A 25,984-nucleotide genomic window follows, 5' to 3' on the forward strand; every position below is an offset into this window, starting at 1 on the left:
TATAGCTGGAATATTGCTGAGTGCGACATTAAACAACAATCAAACAAACAAAACTATATATTTTGGTAAGCAACTGCAATTCTCTATGCAGAATCGTGTCCCTTAGCTTCCAGGATCAGCTGATTGTGAAATTGAATCAGCTGTGTTTGTGTGTTCACCAAAGTGTTTAATGGCTATCACTTAAGTCATTAAGTTAGTCTACTATTTTAACTGACTGCCTTCATAGTCTTGTAGACAGTGCGTCTGTTTGATGGAGGTGGAGGTCGGTGGTTCGATCTCCTGGCTGTGTCATACCAAAAGAATTTAAACGATGATACTTGTTGTTACCCTGCCTGGCTCTTGGCTTTAAGGGTATATAACAAGCACTGTGTCTAAGTGGGGTATGCTTGTTAAACTGTGGTATGGGCTCTCAGTGGTCTAACACACTAAAACCAACAGAAGGCTGGAATGGTAAAAGCAGAACAGTGTACATTGCATGTCGCTGAATAAGTGCAGTAATCTTGAATGTGACATTCAGCCCCATTTCACCTCACCTTATATGGTTGATGACATCATTGCATTCATAAATGACATCATATCTGCCTAAAAACTGTTTGAGATTGTGTAGAAAGAGTCTGATTGCAAGTTGACAAGTTTCATATTTTGGAGACATAAATGCAAAGTTTCAGTAATGCAAACAAAGACCACTTTTAATTCACACTTGCGTTAATTTTAATATTTGCAGTCATTCGTAAGAATTTATTTGTTTACTGAATAATTAAAACAGAAATCTTGACATGAAATTTTTTTTTTTTCCTGAACCTATATTCAGGTGTTTTTTCTGCACCATATACAAGGAAAGAAATGGCCACTAGTCTGCTAGTTCTTGACTCGTGAACATTTTGAGTTGTTTCCTCTTCAAATGTTACAAGACCCTTAAAGATTCAGGGTAGAATAGGTCTTCAGCAACCCATGCTTGTCGTAAAAGGCGACTATGCTTGTGGTAAGAGGCGACTAATGAGATCAGGTGGTCAGGCTCGCTGACTTGGTTGATGCATGTCATCCTATCCCAATTGTGTGGAACGATGCTCATGATGTCAATCACTGGATTCCAGACTTGATTATTTACAGACCACCGTCATATAGCTGGAATATTGCTGAGTGCGGCGTTCAATAACAAAAAAACAAAACAAACAAACATAACTAACCATACCAAAATGACCCCCAGGTTACAGAAGACCAATTGTGTCTACCCATGATATAATATCAGAATTTTAGACAGTTTATCTCTTTCAACGCTGACATTAAAACTGCAATAATACAGCTTAAGATAATGTTTCTACGACTCAAAGTTCAAATAAATCGCAAATCTATTTTCGAGCAAAGTATCTATTGCTGCACTTGTAACCCCTTGCTAATATAGTATGTACTTAAGAACCCCTCGACATCAAGCACATCGTCTCATCCCCCAAGTTTTTCTACATCACTCACACAAAGGTAATTAATTACATGGTAAATCATCTCAGCTGCTGCTACTGCTGCTGTAATAGGCTTATGTTCTGTAATGGTCTAAATGATCGGATTGGGAAAATGATAGCATATAGCAATGTAAGAGGCTTGCATTAGTGCCAATTGCTTGGGAAATGGGGACTTGGACATTATCTTGCCAGGTTGGAACTCTCCGACTGTTATGACAGTCTAATGCCCGTGTGTCAGTTGTCATGCTAATATGTTTTGATTAAAGGTGGGACACTTCTTATTCCGAATCACGATGTGACGGGAGCTATTTTTGTGCGTGAAGGATAGTTTATGCTTTTTTAGAAATATTATTGTGTATGTGTTTGTCAGTGCTGTTGTGATACATAATAATTACGAAAATGGTTGAGTGTGTGTCAATGGTAGGAATTACTCTGAAGCTTTAACTCATCAAGCAGTAACATGATATCACTTAGAAGTCAGAACTTATGATTTCTTCTCCTCCTTAGCTGCTCATGAAAGTGAACTAATGTTAAGTTTTCGGTTCCTTAGATTCAAATGCTGTAGAAGAACTTGTAGACTTTCAAACACTGTCTGGGGATACCTTAACATAAGACAGTTGTATAACACAAGGGATAGGGTGTTGGCCTTTACCTAAGAGTATTCTCTTTTAATCAGTAACTAGTTTCGAGCTTGAGTGCTGAGACAGTGGTAATCAAGTCTGTGTGTCTGGCTGTTCTTGTGTCTGTCTGTATGTGTCTGTGCTAGTGGTTGTGCCTGTATGCCTGTCTGTCTGTGCTGAGTGCATGCGTGCGTGCATGCGTGTGGGAGCGCGGGGTTTGTGTCTGTGTCTGTGCCTGTGGTTGAGCCTGTGTGTGTGTGTGTGTGTGTGTGTTGTGTTGTGTTGTGTTGTGTTGTGTTGTGTTGTGTTGTGTTGTGTTGTGTTGTGTTGTGTTGTGTTGTGTTGTGTTGTGTTGTGTTGTGTTGTGTTGTGGTGTGTGTGTGTGTCTGTGGTTGTGCCGGTAAACCTGTCTGTCTGTGTCTGTCTGTCTGTTTGTGTGTGTCTGTGTGTTTCTGTCTGTACGTGTCTGTCTCTGTTTGTGTGTGTCTGTGTGTGTTTCTGTCTGTACGTGTCTGTCTCTGTTTGTGTGTGTCTGTGTGTTTCTGAGTGCGTGATTTCCCTGCATTGGCAGCTTGTATCTATGACCTTTGTGAATGTACTTGAGTTACAGATATCAGTAGGGCTGCCTATTGACATCAATGACATTCGTATATCAGTGGATGGATGTAATATGTCCTCGGAGACTGTCCATACACGGAATGGGAATATCATTACACCAAATAATTTACCTCTGAAACATTTGGCAAACCTTAGACAAATGTCAAACAATCAATCTGGAGAGCCTTGGTCTTATGGTCGAAGTTGCCTATTGCCAGTCATCACTGCAAATGGAGGCGGTCGGGTAGTCTAGTGGTTAAAGCGCTCGCTCGTCACCCCGAAGACCTGGGTTTGAATCCCGACATGGGTACAATGTGTGAAGCCCATTCCCGGTGTCCCCCGCCTTGATATTGCTGGAATATTGCTAAAAGCGACGTAAAACCAAACTCACTCACTCACTCACCACTGCAAATGCTGTGTTCATTTCAGAGTGCAGCCATGGGGACTTTTACACACAAAGGTCCTTAATGGCGCAAAAAATAAATATCACTGTGCCATAAGGGCGCAACATGATATCCCCCCCCCGAACTACTTTTTGATTGTACCTCTAACTATTAACTCTAATTCAATGCCAAGTTTCATCGTTTATTGTATTGTAACGTCCAAAGTCTTCAGTTAGCATTCAGTAATGATAAGTTTAACATGTTTTGATTCGCTGGTTCAATTACAAGGCCAAAACGGCTTCAAACTTTCATTTTCGGTCTTGTATCCCTGTCACAAATGGCCATGAGCTTGTTGTGGCATCTGAAAAACAAAAGCTGACGAAAGGTCCTAGTTTATTTAACTTTTTTCTGAAACCACCATATTTTCTTGAGTATAGTGCGCACCCAAGTATAATGCACACCCCTCTCTAGTGGATTCAGTATTTTGGATTTTTTTTTAGAATATTATGTGCAGAAAAAATTACACTGTACCCCTTCAGTGAATTCTGGTAAACGAACAGGTGATAAGAAACTTTGTCAGTACAAATTTGAAATTTGAGATAAAAAATCACCAGACGTGTTGATTTACCATTTAAATTGTATTTTTTGTTCTGCTAGGCATTGTTTTACATCCAGGGATTAAGATTACCTTGTATATTTTCTCGTAAACTAAGCCAGAAACAGCCATCAGCTGTACACACGTTTTCTTGGAATCTACCGGTGATTTGGTTAAAACTTACCCAATGATATATCTTTAAAGGATTTTGATGCAAGGATAGGGGGAAAAATTGTATAAGAAACTATTTTTTATCAGGAATAATATATTTCAATATCTTGTTATTTTAGTTGCAGTTTTTACTAAATATATTTATAATAATAATAACCCTAAGTGTAGCACATCGGTACAGCTGATCGCTATTGACGGTTATTTTTTTTCACATGGAACCATTGTTGACATAGAATCATCAAACTACAACAAATATGACTTTTAGCATGTCAAAGTATTGCATTTATGATTTATTTATCCATTCTCTGTCAACTTAAGTTCGTTTCAAGGCGTCAATAGCGGTAATCTGACCCTGATTGCTGTTAATAATGGTGAGTTGTGCGACCTCCCGTCGCTTCACACACGATTTCACAGAAATCAATTAAGACAATATTAAAAGAAATTTTGAATAAAAATACTTTAGTGTGGATTTGTTGACATGGTATTTTTGGTGTTAAGTGCTCACGGTAATGTCTTTGCGTTGAGGGAGAAAAACATCAAAACTCATTATTGTATATGTGCACCCCCTTCTACACAGCCATGTTTTTTTTTTTAAATGTGCAAACTATGCTCAAGAAAATACATATACGAGCTGCTTGAAATCACAATATATTTTTTTGGAAATACATCTATAAATTAATGTAAGACTGTACACGTATGCTGTGATGCATATCTGATACGTTTTCTAAATGATCCCATCCAAAAAGATGTAGGTGGGTCCTTGTTCTATATGAAAATGGTAGTTGGCAGTATGTCTATTTTTAAGATATATTTATCTTACATTGACAGGTACTGCAATGATAGATGTATGAGGGAAATGTTGTGTAACATGACATACCATATTCAATATAATAAGCGCCCAGGGCGCTCTCAAAATTAGAAATAGGGTGCTCTTATTGGAATATTATTTTGGTGGAAAAAACAGACTTTTTATGGTTTATGCTGACGGCCTGACTGTTTATATACGACAGATATATTTTTCCAGAATTTATTTGCCCATAATTAAGGGTGCATAAAACACGAGTCCGTATTATACACGAATAAATAAGTCTTGTGTACATTGATCAATCGGAAGGGGTGCTAATTGGGATTGTTCACTTGCCAATATATTAGCAAATATCGCCGTGGGCGCTTATTAGAACTGGGCGTTTATTACGTCGAATATGGTAATTACATTCCATAACTTGTTTGTGTCCATACAATAGGAGCCTTCCCCTGATCTCAGATAGAAATTCAGCCCACTAGCCCTTGTTTGTCCATCTAATACTGACAGTAACTGAACGCTTTTGTAAGGGAAGTACTCATGTTTTCACATATTTTTTCGTCCAGTAAGCATTTCAGGTTAATTTCTCTGATGAATTTTATGAGTATGGTGATGAGCCATGGTGATGCATGTCCAGCATTGTGGACATCAGGGGTTGAAATTCACATGTCTGCTAGTCTGAAAGGAGTTAAATTCAGGAAGGACCCGAGACATTTCCTTGTGCACTTTTACCATTAGGTTGATGGCACCTTGGTAGCAGATCCTTTGTATGGACGAGTGAAAATAAAAATTGCTTTCCACCTCAGCTCTTATGGAAAGAATTATCATCACATTTTAAGTTCTTTGCAGAAATAGATTCAGTAATGCCAGTAACCTTGTTTGAGACACTGTAACTGTGGCACTAGCAGGATCCTAATGGTCTAATATTAGCTTGTCTTGCCCTATATGTAACTTAACAAATGTTAAATATTATTGAAGACTTCCACTTGCCATAGTTTCAGTGTATGTAAAAAAAACCCGCTTCTTTTACACAAGATGGTAGCCAAGTGGTTGGTTTGTTTGCTTACCGCAAATATATCCTGAGTTTGATTCTTCATGGTAAATTGTGTGTAAACCATTTGTGACGTCCTGTGCGGGTTTGTGACGGAGTTATTTCTGTAGAGACACGTTTATACTCTGGTCATGTGCTCATAGAGCGGAGTCTCAATAGCCTTGTCTCCCTAAGTGGGATTGATTCCATACTTTCAGAAGAGTTATTTGAATGCATGACACTTTTTTATGGATAACAACTTCTTTTATTATTTGTAACGAAGAGAAAAGTTATAGTTTTGTAGACATCCCAGTTTCGCAGACATGATACTATCCACTTGAGGACGTTCCATGCATAGTAAATATGGAGTAATGGTGGACCCCAGCTGCTTCCTCCCAGGCTGTTCGGGCGCTACAATGGCCCAAAATAGGTGTTAAATCAGAACTGATGGGGGATGCAAGGTTTGAGTCATATTAGTTGGCATGAGGTATTGATCTTTGATGTTGTATTCCTGGTGCTGCCTCTTGTTCGTAACGGAGAGAAGGGGATTATTAGGTCTATTAATTATTAGAACAGACTATTGCATTAGTGATTGCTTGCTCACTCACTTTCACACCCATTCACCAGACCACTCTTCCGACTAATACTCCCCCAGTCACCCACTCCACCCACTTACTGACCCCACTCTCCCACCCACCAACCCATCAACCCACCCACCCACTAACACACCCCACTCTCCCCACTCTCCCATCCACCAACCCACCCACCCACCCACCCACCCACTAACTCACCCCACTCTCCCACCCACCAACCCACCCACCCACTCCACCCACTTACTCACCCCATTCTCCCTGCCACCAACCCACCCACCCACTCCACCCACTTACTCACCCCACTCTCCCACCCACCAACTCCATTCACTTACTCACCCCACTCTCCCTGCCACCAACCCACCCACCCATTCCACCCACTTACTCACCCCACCCTCCCTTCCACCCTCCCTTCCACCCACCCACTCTACCCACTTACTCACCCCACCCCCCCACCCACTCCACCCACTCACCCATTCCACCCACTTACTCATCCCACCCTCCATTCCACCCACCCACCCACCCACTCCACCCACTTACTCACACCACCCTCCCACCCACTAAACCCACTCACCCATTCCACCCACTTACTCACCCCACCCTCCCTTCCACCCACCCACTCCACCCACTTACTCACACCACCCTCCCACCCACTCCACCCTCCCACCCACTCCACCCACTTACTCACACCACTCTCCCACCCACTCCACCCACTTACTCACCCCACCCTCCCTTCCACCCACCCTCCCACCCACTCCACCCACTTACTCACCCCACCCTCCCACCCACTCCACCCACTTACTCACCCCACCCTCCCTTCCACCCACCCTCCCACCCACTCCACCCACTTACTCACACCACCCTCCCACCCACTCCACCCACTTACTCACCCCACCCTCCCTTCCACCCACCCTCCCACCCACTCCACCCACTTACTCACCCCACCCTCCCTTCCACCCACTCCACCCACTTACTCACACCACCCTCCCACTCACTCCACCCACTTACTCACCCCACCCACCCTCCCACCCACTCCACCCACTTACTCACACCACTCTCCCACCCACTGCACCCACTTACTCACACCACTCTCCCACCCACTCCACCCACTTACTCACCCCACCCACCCTCCCACCCACTCCACCCACTTACTCACCCCACCCACTCACCCACCCACTCCATCCACTTACTCTTCACTTTTATTTCAGTGCTTGTAGGCCACGGGCCTTTTTGTACAGACGGAATACAATTAAGGTGCAAACAGTATCAGATATAAAACACATTTCTTTGCTTTCCTACAAAAGCAGTTTTAACATAATTGCACATTATACATGTTGGAGTTTTTGTGTTCTTACAGCATTGGCATAAAACAAGTACTTTGCTGTATGCATATTGATAATAGGGTCTTGCAATGACAGTAGTGTATTAAACTTCAGAATATTTGTAAAGATGTAAAATTTAGATTTTATGTAACTTGGCTAAGATGGCTATAAGCTGGACAAATTAACAAAAAGTGATATTAATTTTTGATGATATGTTTTAAGTTACGAACTTTACATTTTCTTAATTCACGAAGAATATTATAATGTCGTCCACGTTCAATTTCTAAATTGTGAGAACTAAGCCAAAATGAGTCAATGTGGTTCTGAATTTATTTACGGTAATACTACTCAAATAGTTCTCACATAAAATGGATGTTTTAAACTGTGCATAATAAGCCATTTTGGGGCTTTCAGATAAATCACTATGCCAAACCTGAGAAAAGTTGTCTTTTAACCGTTGACGTAACATGTTAAAATACGGTTTTATTACCGTATGCTTGAAAGAAGCAGACATCACCAAATCCTAATCTACAAATAACAGTTTTAAGTTTCTTTACCCAATTTACGTGGCCTTGTTTATCGTACAAGTGCAATATATTGTAACATTTTTGGGGTAAGCTGGGGTGTGGGTGTGCTGGGTGTGGGTGTGCTGGGTGTGGGTGTGGGTGTGGGTGTACTTGGTGTGGGTGTACTTGGTGTGGGTGTGCTGGTTGTGGGTGTGGGTGTGCTGGTTGTGGGTGTGGGTGTGCTGGGTGTGGGTGTACTTGGTGTGGGTGTGCTGGGTGTGGGTGTGCTGGGTGTGGGTGTGCAGGGTGTGGGTGTGGGTGTACTGGGTGTGGGTGTGGGTGTACTTGGTGTGGGTGTGCTGGGTGTGGGTGTACTTGGTGTGGGTGTGGGTGTGCTGGGTGTGGGTGTGGGTGTACTTGGTGTGGGTGTGGGTGTGCTGGGTGTGGGTGTACTTGGTGTGGGTGTGCTGGGTGTGGGTGTGCTGGGTGTGGGTGTGCAGGGTGTGGGTGTGGGTGTGCTGGGTGTGGGTGTGGGTGTACTTGGTGTGGGTGTGCTGGGTGTGGGTGTACTTGGTGTGGGTGTGGGTGTGCTGGGTGTGGGTGTGGGTGTACTTGGTGTGGGTGTGCTGGGTGTGGGTGTGCTGGGTGTGGGTGTGCAGGGTGTGGGTGTGGGTGTGCTGGGTGTGGGTGTGGGTGTACTTGGTGTGGGTGTGCTGGGTGTGGGTGTGGGTGTGCTGGGTGTGCTTATTCAAAACTAATGCCACCGTCCTCAATATACCGGCAAAGTCAAGGCTGCCTGTAAATAATCTATACAAGCAGACGAACTAGTGACTGAAAGCATGAGCACTCATCCAGATAATCAGGTAGAATCAGCTGGGTCATGAGCCATGTGATGCTGCAGAAGAGGATGTTGGGGATCAAAGCTTCCCTGGGTACTCAACTGGTATGTGGGATAGAAGTGATACATTGATGTTTTTCGTTTAATGCCGCAGCTATATGATGGCGGTCTGCACGTAATCCAGAGACACGGGTTCGATTCCCGACATGGGTACAATGTGTGAAGCCCATTTCTGGTGTCCCCTGCTGTGATATTGCTGGAATAGTGCTAAAAGCGGCGTAAAAACCATACTCACTCACTCACTCACTCACTCACTAACATCCTCTTAGATAAAAGCACAAACAAACAAGAACATGAAGGGCAGAATTAATTTCGAGTCGCATGTGGTCTAGAGTAGCTTCCGATATTTCCTCTTGGTAGATGGCTAGCCTTGGCGGCTCTGTTATGACCAGGCATTAAGGTATGAGTGTCTGCCTCTGTTTACAGCACCTGGATCCAGTGTGTCACCAGCTGTTCGAGTTCTACCGCTCCAAGCAGTCCGACCTGCGCATCTTCGCCCTGGAATATGTCCCGACTCTCATCTGGCTGTATCTCAGTTGCCTCAGCCACAATGACAAGAAGGTAGGAATCTTGCTCCTACTATTAGCATCCACCGTTAGCGGGGAATTTATCCTCTGACTATGATAAATACCCTGCCCAATTCACCATAGCTTTGTTTCAGAAGCGACGTCAGCAGATCCATTTGTCTTTTCGATAACTTTGCACAGGATTTTTCTTGCGCATGACCTTGAAACCAACAACCAATCAAACTCCCTCTTCTGAACAGATCTACATTTAAAACTCAAAAACTAAGTGGACACAATTTATGGATAACAAATTCTTTAATTACTGTAAAGGCAACATTTCGGAATAGATCCTTATACCATTGTCAAGCATGACTGCGACGTTTCGGTACAGATCCTTATACCCCTGTCAAGCATGACTGCGACGTTTCGGTATAGATCCTTATACCCCTGTCAAGCAAGACTGCGACGTTTCGGTATAGATCCTTATACCCCTGTCAAGCAAGACTGCGACGTTTCGGTATAGATCCTTATACCCCTGTCAAGCAAGACTGCGACGTTTCGGTATAGATCCTTATACCGTTGTCAAGCAAGACTGCAGGGCTCGAAAAATTTGTTCATCCCTACTTGTCCTGCAGGGCAAGTACTTTTTATTTTGTACTCGTCCTGCCAAATTTTCACTTGCCCTATTGCTCAATGCTGAACAGACAATATCATGTATCATGTACCATATAACCACTGAAAACAAAGTAAATAAATTGAACCATCTGTTAAAATACTGACAAACCTACTGTTTTCCAAATCCTGAGCAGTTTCTTTCTTTAACACATCTGCTATAGATTGGGTGAATGCCTTGCAAGCATGATCATTCAAATAATTTGTACCAAGTATTACACCATTCTTAGACTGCAACTGACAAAAACTTGGAAATTTTTAAAATGGTTCCCCTTCTATTGCAAAATAGTAGGCTGTTGTGAATAGCTTTTCATAAACTTCACAGTTTTTTTTTCAACTTTTTGCATTGACTTGGCAAACTGCGCAGTCTGGGGTTTGTCAAACATTTTATCATGTTCACAGCACTGAATATGCTTCCTACTTTTAGCGTGAAATTTCAAAGTTTCTTTTCTGAAATTATGATGTAAACCAGTTACGAGTCCACATTTGGGATCAGATAGTTTGGGGTATTTTCGACAGACAGTGCAATGCAACTCACTGTCATCATCGTCAAATTTTGCCCATTCAAATTCACTTAACCACGCAGATTGTACAACACATTTTCGCTTTTGAGTATCGTATTGTTTTTGACTTAGTTTTCGTTTCTTCGCCTGTGCAGTCAACTTTTTGTGGGCACGACCCTCCGACGAGAAAGTTTTTCTCATATCCGCCATTTTGGTTTACCGTATTTTCTTGAGTATAGTGCACCATTTTTTTCCAAAAAACACAGCTGTGTAGAAGGGGGTGCGCATTATACACGAAATAATGCGTTTTGATGTTTTTTCCCCGATGGAAATACATTACCGTGAGCGTGTAACACCGGAAATATCATGTCAACAAATCCATACTGAAGTACGCAAATTAGTCATGTAATTACACTGTCTGGCTATAAAAAGTGTTCTTTGTATATCTGGACTTATGTTTGAAACTTATTTCATTAATTTTATTCAAAATTCCTTTTAATATTGTTTTTATTAATTTCGGCGAAGTCGTGTGTGAAGTGATAGGAAGATCGCACAACTCACCGTTATTAACAGCACGGTCAGATCACCGCTATTGACGCCTTGAAACGAACTTTAGTTGACAGAGAATGGATACATGTATCATAAATGCCATACTGTGACTCGTTAAAAGTCATATTTGATTTTGTTGGATGATTCTATGTCAACACGTAGTTCTCGCGATCACGTGCACGGGAGCCTTGACGGTGACTGGTCAGACTGGTTCTATGTAAAAAATAATAGCCGGCAATAGCGATCAGCTGCTTCGCTTAGGGTTATTATTATTTAAATATGTTATGTAAAAGCTGCACCTTAATTAACAAGATATTGGAATATATTATTCCTGATAAAAAAATAGTTTCAGATACAATTTTTGCCGACTCTTACATTAAAATCCTGTAAAGTTATATCATTGGGTGTGTCTTGACCGAATCACCGGTAGTTAGCAACCGGCCGCTTACATCAATAAATAAAGACTGGTTTCAGCGCAAAGCCTGCGCAAAGATACATCAAGAGACAAACCTCAGCCTAATTGTTAATGCTATATGCGACATAAATATCGATCGGCTGAATGGCTGTGATTTTCTTGTCAATATATCGCACATCAAAACAAATATAAATTAAACTGCTGTAAGTATCTGCTCGTCCGTCAGGACGAGTATTTGATAATTTTAGCTTGCCCGACATCAGTTACCACTCGTCAATACGAGCGGACGAGTGGATTTTTCGAGCCCTGGACTGTGGAACATATCTTCACATTGATGTCACAACATGAAAGTATTTTAATAGCGTTTTGATTTGCTAAGAATCCTATTAAGCCCTGATGAAGTTTCTAGGTGTGTCAGCACCATTCTTGTGGGATTATATGTATAAACCCTACACACTCATCAAAGACCTTTAGTTATTACACATATGGAGACCTGTGAAGATCCGAGGTAGAATAGGTCTTCAGCAACTCATGCTTGCCGTAAAAGGCGACTAACGGGATTGGGTTGTCAGGCTCGCTGACTTGGTTGATGCATAATAACTCTACTAATAGTTGTTAGGAAAACATGGGAAAGGTTCAAATGTTGTTGCATTTATGTGGATAAATTAAAATAACATTCAGTCTTTTCTATCTTGTGTCCCTCAAGTGTAGCCACATGCCAAGATAAATGAAACCATTTCCATGGACCAGCCATCAATGTTCCCAGTTATCGGATAACAGAAAAAGCCCTCAAATGAGCTAGACTATAATTGTTTATTTGTTCATGAAATTGCAGTTGAATAATTTCTTGATTTTGTTAGCAATGACTTACATCAGTAGCAAGATTGTATTTGGCTTCATCAAACATTTAAATTATGTCTCATAATAATTGTCACAAAAAGCAACATTTTAGAAAAGTGATCAAGTAGTTATTATTTAAATATCATATACTGTAAAAAAAATAATAGTTGTCTTTGCAATATCATTTCCTGGTTCCTGCCCAGAAAGTATTGATAAAAGGAACTAGTTTGTAAGATAAAAGGAAAGTAGCATCCCAACATGGCCACGCCCTGTCACCAATCTATAAACTGTATTGGCATCTGTCGGTGCCGCTACAATATGCCCTTGGGACATGACCAATGCATTTGTCTCTGTCGTTCATCAATACTGGAAAATTACTAATATCACGATATCAAGTGGGGAAATATTTCAAGCAGCATCGAAAAAGTAAAAGTTTTACAGTATTGGAAAATAGTTTTGTAATATGGAATGGAAGACTTTCTTAGGGCAGTCATTTATGGCTGGAAATATCAAATTGATTTCTCAATTAATACAGCGTTCCCTTGGAGCTTTTTAATGGGATTTAGCTTTGATTTAATGTATTGAAAGATGAAAACAACATAAATACTCTGTGTCTCATCATTGGGAAGAGCATGGCTGGCCCAGTCTAAAGCGACGCTATTCACTGTCCACATTTGAGTTCCTTAGGAATACCAGAATCATTTAGGATCATCTTGGTTCTCCCTGATTGTTTCTTGGTTTGTCAGTACCATACCATGGGTTTCACAAAAGTGTTAAATGTTGAGGACCAGCATCGCTTCAGGCTTTCCTCCCACATCATGATCACATGTCAAAATGTTACTGAAATACTGTTCAAATGGGCGTAAAACTCAACTCACTCACCTATTTTTATACCTTTTCCTTGTGTTTTGAAAGTTCCTTGGCTCCGTAAAACTGAAAAACCATTAGACCTTCAGTGATTTTACTTGCCCTACAACTTTTCTGAAATTGAAAGTGGAGTGGTTGGGTAGTCTAGTGGTTAAAGCGTTTTACCATCATGCCGAAGACCGGGTTTCATTCCCAGTGGGTATTAATGATACTTCTATGTGAAGTGTTGATACAGTCGTTGATTTCACACATAATAGGGGGAACAGGTGTCCATAATCAGAGATGTCTCACGTAGGATTTCCAGGATGTAATGGCCAGTTTGAATCCTGGTTTGCCCCGATTACGATCCCTTTCTTTTCAACACCAAACCCGTCCTTGTGGGTTTCAACAAAGTGGTTACTGTCTAATGTCTGTGTCACTTCAAACCCGTAAAGGTCCGGGGTCGAATAGGTCTTCAGCAAACCATGCTTGCTGTGAAAGGCGATTATGCTTGTCCTAAGAGGCGACTAACGGGATCGGGTGGTCAGGCTTGCTGACTTGGTTGATATATGTCATCGTTTCCCAATTGTGTGGATCGATCCTCATGATATCAATCACTGGGTTGTCTAGTCCAGACTCAATTATCTACCGACCGCTGTCATATAGCTGGAATATTTCTGAGTGCGACGTTAAACAAGAATGAAAGAAACAAACACTTTTGCTTCCCTACGACATTACAATTACATGCCATAATAAGATGATATATGTGTACGAAAACAGAACTATAAAACCTCTTTGCAATGATCTATGCAAACTTGTACAAGACAACAACAAAATATGGAAATGGAGTTTATGAGGCAGTGTAAGTTTTACCATTGCTCATTGTATCAGTTCAGTTGTTTATAGCAAGGACAACATGATTTGTGTAATATCACTCACTCACTCACTCACTCACTCACTCACTCACTCACTCACCCACCCACCCACTCCACTCCACTCCACTCACTCACTCACTCACTCACTCACTCACTCACTCACTCACTCACTCACTCACTCACTCACTCCACTCACTCACTCACTCACTCACTCACTGATTCACTCACTCACTCACTCACTCACTCACTCACTCACTCACTCACTCACTCACTCACTGACTCACTCACTGACTCACTCACTCACTCACTCACTCACTCACTCACTCACTCACCCGCCGACCCACCCACCGACTAGACAAGCAGACTCTGACAGTCCCCAGGAGAAACTTGTACAAATTGCTATGTTGAGGTGAAATAAAACATGCTTTGTAATCACTGTACTGTTTTGTTGTAAGTAACAGGAAGCGTCACCAAGTCTCGTGAAGACTGAAAAAAGAAGTCATAAATTGTAACACAACATTAATCATATAGCGTGCTCACAGTATCGTTATTATTTAGATCTGAAAATAATTAACCAGTCTTTTAAGACAAACCTGGTGGTTGTAGAAAAAGCAAGATTATTGGCTTCATATATGGACAGCTACAAATAAGGCCGCTGTAACTATAGATTTTAATGTTTGATTTTCATCCACGTTTTAACACAGTGTCAGATGGAAAGCTTTCCAATGCATCTGTGTTGAGGTACAGTGGATGTGGTTCACATGAATGTTTGAGGGTGTATTTCATCAACTCAAGAAACAAGGCAGTACACAGTTTTCTTCATCTGTAGGTCCTCATTGGGATTCCATGGTAGAATTGGTCGCAAGGCAACCAATGGTGGTTATAAGTTTGTTTGTCATTTAATGCGGCACTTAGCAATATTCCAGCAATATGATCGCGGTCTGTAAAATAATCGACTCTGGACCAGACAATCCAGTGATTGACATCATGAGCATCGATCCACGCATTTGGGATCGATGACATGTATCAACCAAGTCAGCGAGTCTGACCACCTGATCCCGTTAGTTGCCTTTTTAGAGGTGACTGAATGGTTCAGATGGTCAGGCTTGGTGACAGGATGGATTGCGTGACATCATAACCCGACTGTGAATCGCTGTTCATAATATCAATCACTGGGTGGTTTTGTTTTGTTTGTTGTTTAATGCCGCTCTCGGCAATATTCCAGCTTTAGGATGCTAGTCTGTAAATAATCGAGTCTGGACCAGACAATCAAATGATTGATATCATGAGCATCGATTTTTATGCAATTGGGATACGATGACATGTATCAACCAAGTCAGTGAGTCTGACCACCCAATCCCATTAGTCGCCTCTTATGACAAGCATGTGTTGCTGAAGACCAATTTTAACCCGGATCTTTATGGGTCTAATCACTGGATTGTCTGGACCAGAGTTCATTATTTACAGACCAGTGTCATATTGCTAGAATATTGCTAACGGTGTTGTTTAACAACAAAATAACCAATAATCACCCAGGTATTTGTGTACTATAATATGATGCGTTGGGTAGTGAGTGCTGATAAAATGTAATAATTAATTTATTATAAATGGGTTGGAAGCTGTTCTGAATACTGAATTAGTGTATTAGGCTGGTACTATGGGAATTGATTTGATGAGGTGCATCACTGGAGTCGGTGATCCATGAACTTTGATGGTATCTGAAACTGGTTGCTGCTGTAGGAAGTGGGAATATTACCCAATAGGAATATGTGTGAATAATTCACTGGCTTGATATTCACCATAAGTGGATTGCTACATCGGAGGGGATGGAGGACATAAATAGCTGAGGATTATCTGTGATTGCTTTACATTTTCATGCTGCATTTCATCCCTAGCTGCTGATTAATTAAGCAGCAAAATCAATTAATTTCACTGACTTTGTAGGATTGAGATGGCAGGTCAATATCTAAGCTTTAGCTTGAAGGATTATCAAGGGTCATTGAGATGTCAGCCGACATGGTTTGACCAATGTGTTCATATTTGTTGATTCTACCATTGGTCCCTGTGGGCCATGCCTGGTGTTAGACCCATTACTGAAATAAAATCTACCTGTCAAAACCCTCAGTAGAACAAACAGCCTTTTCCTGGCAGTGTGTGTTATTTGGTAAAGTTTATCTTACCATTTGGTTCAGCTTTGAAATACAGTGACATCTTGTTAATCTGAATTTGTGAAAGTAGCTGGATCAACAAATCTCCAGATTTCAATTTCCAGTTTTTCTTAACTGTCTTCTTAACCTGCAAATACTCTTTATAACCAACCTCTAGACCTATCTGTGAGTATTCTTTATAACCAGCCTCTAGACCTGTCTGCAAGTATTCTTTATAAACAGCCTCTAGACCTATCTGTGAGTACTCTTTATAACCAGCCTCTAGACCTATCTGTGAGTACTCTTTATAACCAGCCTCTAGACCTATCTGTGAGTACTCTTTATAACAAGCCTCTAGACCTATCTGTGAGTACTCTTTATAACAAGTACTCTGGATAACCAACATCTAGACATCTGTGAGTACTCGTGATAACCAACATCTAGACATCTGTGAGTACTCGTGATAACCAACATCTAGACATCTGTGAGTACTCGTGATAACCAACATCTAGACATCTGTGAGTACTCGTGATAACCAACATCTAGACATCTGTGAGTACTCGTGATAACCAACATCTAGACATCTGTGAGTACTCGTGATAACCAACATCTAGACAAGGATGCCTGGACCTTCATGCTTCATTTTAGATGCTGCATATACATTTCATGTAATTAATTAACATTTGATAAAACTTTAAAGATTATAAATAACTATGTGAAAGTGTATTTGGTGCTTTAAGGAAGTTTCCCCTCCAGTGTATATAGAACTGTTCTTCCATTCAATGATGAGATTGATGATAGTTTGCTTTCAACCAAGAAATCAATCATGAAATCTGTGAGTGATTATTTCCAATTGATATTGGTTCATTTTAAAGATTTCTTTTGGAAAATAAAACCTTTTGCAGGGTACCGCCAGACAGTCTAATACCAAATGAGGTTTACAAGCCTGTTTATTTTGTAGAGTATTACCAAATATATAACTGGGACCATTTATGTTTGTTCCTTGTAATGAATGTTTTTTGAAAACAAGGTATATGCAGTGCAATGAGTGAGTGAGTGAGTGAGTGAGTTGGGTTTAATGCCGCTTTTAACAGTATTCCAGTTATATCATGGCGTGTCAGCTTAATATGGGAGGAAAGCCCGAAGTGATGCAGGTCTCAGAGGTTTACCACTTCGGTGAAACCAACGAGCATGGGTATGGTGCTGACAAACCTAGAAACATAATTGGGGCGAACCAGGATTCGAACCCACAATCATAGGTTTCGGGCGTGCCCAAGGGACGCAACTCTGCACAGCGGATCGCGGCGCCTTAGACGACTGGGCCACCAGTGCCCCCATGCTGTGCAATGAAAAGATGTTAACAGACATGGTTACCAAGCCTGTTTGTTAGGAGGATTCCATAAAATATCTTTGTGGAGGGTCTTGAAATCATTTTTATTTACACGAAGAGATAAAAGACCTTGTTAATTGTGTTATTGTTCTGTTCTCATTCACAATCAGCTGTTATTGGAGCATTTATTGCTTTTGCAAACCAATGACAAGGTTCCAGATCGGTTCACTTTGAAGGGCATGGACATGGACATATTCAGTGTTCCTGCTGGCTTTTGAAACTGCCAGTCCAACCCAATTTTTGTCAGTGCCAACTTTGTGCCAACAAATAAAAATCGTATGAAATTTACCTGGTTTTAATTCTTACAACTTTAATTTCAGTGCAGTGTACTCTCATGGCTGACAAATTCAGTGACGTCATTGCTGAAGTGACTTACTTAGATCTACACGTCATTCACACCAAGTTCAACCACTATTTCCTCTTCTTTTTTCCCCTGAATATTTCACTTTGATTCATGACTAAGTCACTACAATTAGATATTAATCTCAACACAAAGCGAAATATTATTTCCTTGCACTAAAAACAGATAACAGGAAGCCCTGATGGTAACAGACAAGCTGACTTCGTTCGAAATGTATACTTTTTTGACTATCAACAATATTTTGTTCAACAACAAAGATTTACAAGACACCTTATTTGCCAGTCCACAGGGACCAGAAGTCAAAAGAATTACCAGTCCAAGCCTAATTTTACCAGTAAAAAACTGGTAATTACCGATAAACGGGAACACTGCATATTTTCATCCAAAATGCCCAAACTGTTTTATTCAAATTTGTTTTGATAGAGAAGAATGTCCTATGAAAAGTTAATGAAATAAAAGTCCTATCGGATTTTTTTGCTTTTTGGAGTAGTCACTGACTGATCAGTGTTTAAAGTTTGACCATTAGCCAACACTGTGTTGTAATAGTGTGGTTTGGGGGAAAGTGACTGAAGAGTGAAGGTTGTGCAGGAGAACCACAAACATGGGGTAATTATTATCTCTCTCCACTGACAAAGACTTCTTGGTGTCCGGTGTGCCGGTCACCACAGTAGCCCCTCTTGTCCAATTATTGTCTTATGGACTGGGATTAACATGTTTCCAGGTGAATTACTGCCATGCATGACATCCCTGGACGTGGCAGGAATAAAGGAGGCTAATTGTGTGCGGAACCACTGACTGTCATGGTGTTGGACTGGTCATCGGCTGTAACATATGATGAGGCCGTTAGTAAAATAGGGCTTGTTTCCTTTCAAGGATTTGAATTTGAGAATTATTTCGTAGTAGGTCCAGTGCATGGTATCCTTGACGACTAACCAACGAATTCATTATGCAGAGTTGCCTCACTTAGCCATGCTAGGATTCGATGACCATGGGTCAGATTTGTAATGATTATGACCCTTGGTTTGTCAGCACCTTCCTACATGTGCTTAGGTGTTTAACGAACGTTGCTGAAGTAGTTCACGCCTACAACCTGCATCACTTTGGACTTCCAGCTCCTCACGCTCCTAGCTAAGTCATTCTTGGTAAAACATCTTTTATCAATTTGTTATAACGGTTCTGTTAAGCTGACATGCCATGATGTAACCGGAATACTGTTGAAAGCGGCGTTAAAACCCATCTCTACCACACTTGAATGGTTTGGAACCAAACATATTCTTTCTATTATATTTTTTTCAAATTTCTTTAAATTTATCATTGGAAATTAGAATAAAAAAATAATTGATTTGTATTACTTGATAATGTTTTCTATAAATTAAAATATTGAGTTTGGTCATTTTATGATATTTTTTGTGGAAAAATTTAACTAAATTCATTGCAACATTCTTTTGCTGATTTTTCTTTTGTGTAACAAGAAACAAAGAATTGTCGCCACTAGCCTTACAGGCTGTCCTATAGTAATTGGCTGACTACCTGGAGATGGGCTCTAATCAGGATAATAGAACATCTCGTTATGTATAATGAGCATTTCTAATAGACAGATGGATGTTACAATAGTAGTTATTGATGAAACAAAGTGAGACAGTGTTTATTCCCCTCCTTGGATGGCACAGAACTCCCCCAAACATCAAGTCTATTGTTTGTTGACCTGCCCCATTCATTATACAAGGAATACAGCATAAAGTAGGTGGAGTGTCCTATGTGGGAAACCTCGAGGCTGTCAAGGTGTCCATGGGTACAATGACATGGATATTTTGCATTCGTCACCACTCGCCCCTTTCCGTAATCTGCAAGAAGACTCGTCCCCCTATCGATGAATGTTATGTGCGAAAAAACGACAAACTAATCAGAATGCGCGTATGATTTCAAGTTCTTCATCAAAGAATCCTTCAGAAATAATTTTTGATTTTATATATGTCCTGCTTCTAAAAATATACCCAAGACACAGTTAAGTGTGTTCAATCACACTGTATAATTCCACAAGTACCGATGTGCTTTAAATTGCATCTGAAATATATATAATATATGGGGAAATATGTGTGAACCAGTTTTAGGTATGCCTGTTTGCGCTAAGACGGAACCCGGTCGCAAAAAATGGCCTTGAGAGGGGCACGAGTCGCTATTCAGCTTGTCCCGGAATAACACGAGTTGGTCACGAATGGGATATTTTGTAGTATTTGGTGTATATGAGGTTGGCTTGTGTTCCAGGTTTTGCTTGGCATGAGAGACAGGCAGATATTTTATTTAGATCTTGCCTTGTAATGTAATACACCTTTGAAAATGTAGGTTAGAATTGGTCTTCAGCCACCCATGCTTGTCATAAGAGGTGACAAATGGATCGGGTGGTCAGGATCGGTGACTTGGTTGATGCATGTCCCCTTTGCATAGATTGATGCTTTTGATGTTAATCACTCAATTGAACGCACGATGCCATTTACAAAGTGGTCAAATGTCACAAATGTTATGTTTGGGATAGCACTTTTTTAGTAAAGTACAGATTCTCGTACTTTTTGGGGGTTGAGTCCTATCCGGGATTTGAACCCACACTGCTAGAGTGAGGCACCTAATCACCAGCATACAAAGTCAGCGATCTAACCCACTCAGCCCCCAAGGCTTCAACGAAGATGAAAGTCCGACAACTGGTTGTCTAGATCACATACTACGTGTACACCTCTAACAAGTGTAAATTGGCACGGCTCCCATGGCCGAAAGCTATGAACACACAATGATATTTAGAAAGTGGTCAAATGTAACAAATGTCATATTTGGGATAACACTTTCTTAGTAAAGTACAGATTCAGTGAGGCACCTTATCAGCCATTAGAGCCGTGGCTTTTGGCTATGGGATCAGTGCCAGTTTACACTTGTCAGAAGACCGCCTCCGTGGTCTTGTTGTAGAGCGTCCCGGAGAGCGGAAGGTCTGGGGTTCGATCCCCGGCCGCGTCATACCAAAAGACGTTAATAGATGGTACTTGTTGTTACCCTGTCTGGCACTCTGCATTAAGGGGGCTAAAACAAGGACTGGTCGGCTCGGAGTCAGTATACTGTGTCTGAGTTGGGTATTCATGTTAAACTGTGGCATGATATCTCAGTGAGCTAGCACTATAAATCGGCATCAGTCCGGACTAGTACAAGCAGCCACACAAACACACATACATACATGCACGTCGCTATATAAGTGCAATAATCTTGGACACAACGTTAAACCCCATTTCACCTCACCTCACACTTGTCAGAGGGGTACACAAAGTATGTGATCTTGACTGCCAGTTGTCGGACTTTCCTTTTTGTGGAACTCAACCCGAAAAGTACCACAAACACTATTTGATAACTGTTCAAAGCATAAAGAATTATTGTTTGTTACTAAGGTTACTGATATATACGTGAAGTATTAATTCTATTCAAAATTTCATTCAATATGGTAAATGCTATTTCCAGCTTATTTTACAAGAAAATTACACATGATAATCTTCATCTTTACTACAAAGAATATATACTGGGATTTAATAAAAAATAATTCAAGGCAGTCATAAGCCACTCACACTCAATCAAACACTCACTCATTATATTGTTCGAAGATGACACACATCAAGATTGGATATCTAGTTTCAAAATAAGATTGAATGCCCATGCTGGAAGTTAAGTGCTTGCTATAGAACAGCGGCTTGTAGCCTTTACACTAATATCTATTGATTGTCGGAGGGGATTTAGAGTATGGGTTGTCCTTGCCACAGATTTTGAAACAATGTTGAAAGCATAATTATGATGTTGAGTGCTTCTGGTACTTTATTTTATAACCTTTGAAATATTATTTGTCATAATGAGTACGCTACCTTCAAGACCAGACCAAAGGCAGTAGTCACCCCCAGCCACAACGCAATACAGAACAGCCAGCCCAAGCAGGATTACCTAAGGCCACAATTAATTATCTATTTAATTTTCATCCAATCTGACCATTATTATTGGAAATAAGTTCTGAATATGATCCTTTAAGGTTTATATTATGTCGATCCAGGGTAGAACAGGTCCTCAGCAACCCATGGGTGCTGTAAAAGGCGACTGTTGTTCTTGTACGATGCAACTAACAGGATTGTGTTGTCAGGCTTGCTGACTTGGGTGATGCACGTCATTGTATCCCAATTGCGTAGATTGATGCTCATGATGTCAATAACTGGATTGTCTGGTCCAGACTCGATTATTTACAGACCGCCGTCATATATCAGGAATATTGCTGAGTGCAGTGTTAAACAATGAACAAACAAGCAAATGATAGATTTACTATAGTAATATATAAGAATCAGGTGTTCTTTTTCTTCTTTTGAGTAGTATACATATTTCCACATGTCGACAGGTGTTGACAGGTGTTCTTTTTCTTCTTTTGAGTAGTATACATATTTCCACATCGTTAATCTGCTGTTTGAAATGCTTGAAATGTTTGTTTCAAGAGTATCACAAGTAAGAAATGAATAAATATGACTGATATCTTGAATATACCAGTCCGACCAATTTCATCTGACTTCTATACTGAAGGATGACTAATATTGCCTAAGATGAAAAATTGTACAATTTTACGATTTGAAATATGTTATTGATCGCAAGCATCAGAGACTTGCATGAACCCCATATGGTCCTTGTAGTTCTGTCGTGGCAAATTTTTCAGCATCGTCAATCAATCTTGGATGAAGAAGGTCAAACAGTGTGTAGAAATTGCCCATAGAACCAGTAACGTTAGCTTTTGGAATGAAAGCCAGCCTCGTGTATCATTCGTCATGTCACTATCAGTCCAGCCACATTTTGACTAACTCGGTTATATCCAAATCATATGTTATGAACTTTGCGTCTTTTTCTAGGCGGCTTTTAATGATAGTGAGGCCATCAGCATAATAACCAACCCTTGACATTTGGGGTAATTAAGTGGGAGACATGTTTTGTGAATAATAGAATTACCTGATACCATCAGACCACATGCTTGTGTGAGACGGGCCAGGGTAAAAAAGTAATTTTGCTATTGTTCACGCAACCTTGCCATTTTTAATCGCGTAAAACAGTAATCTCGGGGGATTAATGGCTCTCATATTGCTGCGTATCATCTGTTGTTGGGGAAATAGCATCATCAGTTCTCAGGGAAGTAGTAGCATCAGAACATATTCATCAATTCCTGCAGAGAGGCATTCCTATACTGGAATATTTTGGCTTTGTTTGGTTTGACAATTGATTAGTCCTACTGAGAAGACTGCCACTGTCTGACATGAAATTAACTCAAATTTTCTGAAAATAGAAAAATAAAGGTTTTGTTTGAAGGTTGATGGGCCATGTTCATTGATTACTTAAAAAGCAGCTGACATTATCACAGTTATCTCAGGAGGTTTGAGTACATAGTATTTTTCCAAGCTGCAAGCAGTATTAGAGGATGTTCCTCTGTGGGTGTCATGTGTCAAGGAGCTTTCCTTGCATATTGCAGTAAATCATGTCATCTCTTGACCATTTGTCTATCAGAAGGCATCTTTCTTTCTTATATTTCCCTTATATCCTGTGGTGGGTGCAATGTGTGAAGCCCATATCTGGTGTCCCCCGATGTGATATTGCTGGAATACATTGATCCCTCGCTACAATGCTACCTTTGGGTTCCAAATAATTAATGAGCGTTATAGATGATCAGTGTTTTTAACGAAGGTCGAATCGTAGATGGTAGATGACCAACAAAACAGTATACATGCTCTGTCTACCTAACACGATCTACGTTGCACGTTTCAGAGTTTAAAAAAAGATTAGAATAGAAGTTGCATATGATTCATAGTGTGAAAAAAGATTTATCGCGTGTTAATATAAATAAAACCACATCGTATCCCTTCAATGCATTCAGGTGAATAACGGGTATAACAAATGTCACTAGACATGATGATTTACTATTTAAAATATATATCCTGCATTGTTTTAAATGCAGAGATTAAGATTACCATGTGTATTTTCTTGTAAACTAAGCCGGAAATAGCAATCAGCTGTGCACATATTTCCTCCCAATCTACCAGTGATTCAGTTAAAAAGTACTTTTGATGCAATGTTCGGAAGAAATTGTATCTGAAATTATTATTTTATCGGGAATAATATATTCCAGTATCATGTTATATAGTTGGAGCTTCCACTATATATATGATATATATGCTTAAAATTATAAGAATCATAAGTGTTGCACTTTGGTACAGGTGGTATGAAGGATATTATTTTACATATGGAACAATTTGACCAGTCACCGTAGGGACTTCGCGCGCTTCATTTATTTCGATTGCGAAAACATTGTGTTGACATTTTTATAGACAAACTGCCTCAAATATGACTTTTAGCGAGTCATCGTATGGCATTTATAATATGTGTATCCATTCTCTTGCAACTAAAGATCGTTTCAAGGCGTCATTAGCGGTAATCTTACTTTGGTTGCTGTAAATAATGGTGAGTTGTGCGATCTACTGATCACTTTGCATACGATTTTGTAAACATTATTATAATTATTGAATGAAATTTTGAATATAATTAATAAAATATATTGCAAACATTAGTCCAGATAAACAATGAACAATTTGTTTATAACTAGATATTATAATAATAGGATTAAACTGCGTACTTCTGGTCAGATTTGTTGACTGGCATTTCCGGTGTTACATGATAAGCTGATAATGTTTTCTGAGATGGGGGGAAAACATTATGTCAATGGAAAGTTTTTGTGAGTAAATTTTGGGAGCCATGCTTTACCGCACGCCATAACCGAGTTAGCGCTATATTGAAGAGCGCAATAGTAAAGGAACACTGTATTGTTAAAGAGATGTAAAACCATACTCACTCACTCACTCACTCACTCACTCACGGTGATCGCAACTCCCATACTTTAACATAGACTAACAACAGTCGTAGCGCCAGGTTTATTTTGTACAATGCACCCGTGACCTAACCCTTTTGGGGGTGTGGGGTGTGGGGGAGTTAAGTTTACTTTGCAGAGTTGCATTCCTTAGTGCCAAGAGTTCTATAGGTCAAGGGGTTTGTTTTGTGTTTTTTCATCCCAAGTGTGTCTATCAGCACTTCACTGGGCTTGTTGATATCACTCCAGTGGTACTCATCTATGATATAAAGGTGCTAGTCGTCTAAGGCAGTGCCATTTACTATTCAGAGTCTGTTCCAAGGCGGACCAGAACCTATGACTGAGGGTTCGAATCTCAGATTCCCCTAATTCTGTTTCTAGGTTTGCTAGTATCATACATGTGCTTGTAGGATTCACCAAATGGTAAACATCTTCCACCTGCATCACTTTAGGCTTTCCTTCCACATCAAGCTGACTCGACATAATATGATTAAAATATCGTCAAGTACCCTATTTTTGAACGACACCTATTTTCGGACAGCCCTATTGAAAGTGATTTGTTGCGTTATAAAGAGGTGTGGGGATTTGTTGCATTATAAAGAGGTGTGGGGATTTGTTGCGTTATAAAGAGGTGTGGGGATTTGTTGCGTTATAAAGAGGTGTGGGGATTTGTTGCGTTATAAAGAGGTGTGGGGATTTGTTGCGTTATAAAGAGGTGTGGGGATTTGTTGCATTATAAAGAGGTGTGGGGATTTGTTGCGTTATAAAGAGGTGTGGGGATTTGTTGCATTATAAAGAGGTGTGGGGATTTGTTGCGTTATAAAGAGGTGTGGGGATTTGTTGCATTATAAAGAGGTGTGGGTCATTAAGGCTGCCGACACGAGAATGCATATGTTCAGCCTGTCAACATTGGGTTTGTTCATGTGAAGCAGTGTACACCTGTCAGAACATTCCGTCATTTTGAAAGTCGGTGCCTGTGTCATGATGAAAAGGAAGAGTGAA

The 25,984-nt window shown here is 40.4% G+C and overlaps 1 protein-coding gene across 3 annotated transcripts in view; it reads left to right on the forward strand.

Moving 5' to 3' along the window:
• The window catches only part of LOC139465777 (hyccin 2-like), a 252,744-nt gene that overhangs the window by 14,209 nt on the left and 212,551 nt on the right, over positions 1-25,984 (forward strand). For all 3 annotated transcript variants that reach the window (XM_071247673.1, XM_071247674.1, XM_071247675.1), the window contains exon 4: positions 9,398-9,532. In XM_071247673.1, coding sequence (XP_071103774.1) covers positions 9,398-9,532 — 135 coding nt within the window. The remainder of the gene's footprint in view (positions 1-9,397; positions 9,533-25,984) is intronic.

The sequence above is a fragment of the Haliotis cracherodii genome, unplaced genomic scaffold (assembly GCF_022045235.1).
Source record: "Haliotis cracherodii isolate W230 unplaced genomic scaffold, xgHalCrac1.p SCAF_18, whole genome shotgun sequence".
Lineage (NCBI taxonomy): Eukaryota > Metazoa > Mollusca > Gastropoda > Lepetellida > Haliotidae > Haliotis > Haliotis cracherodii.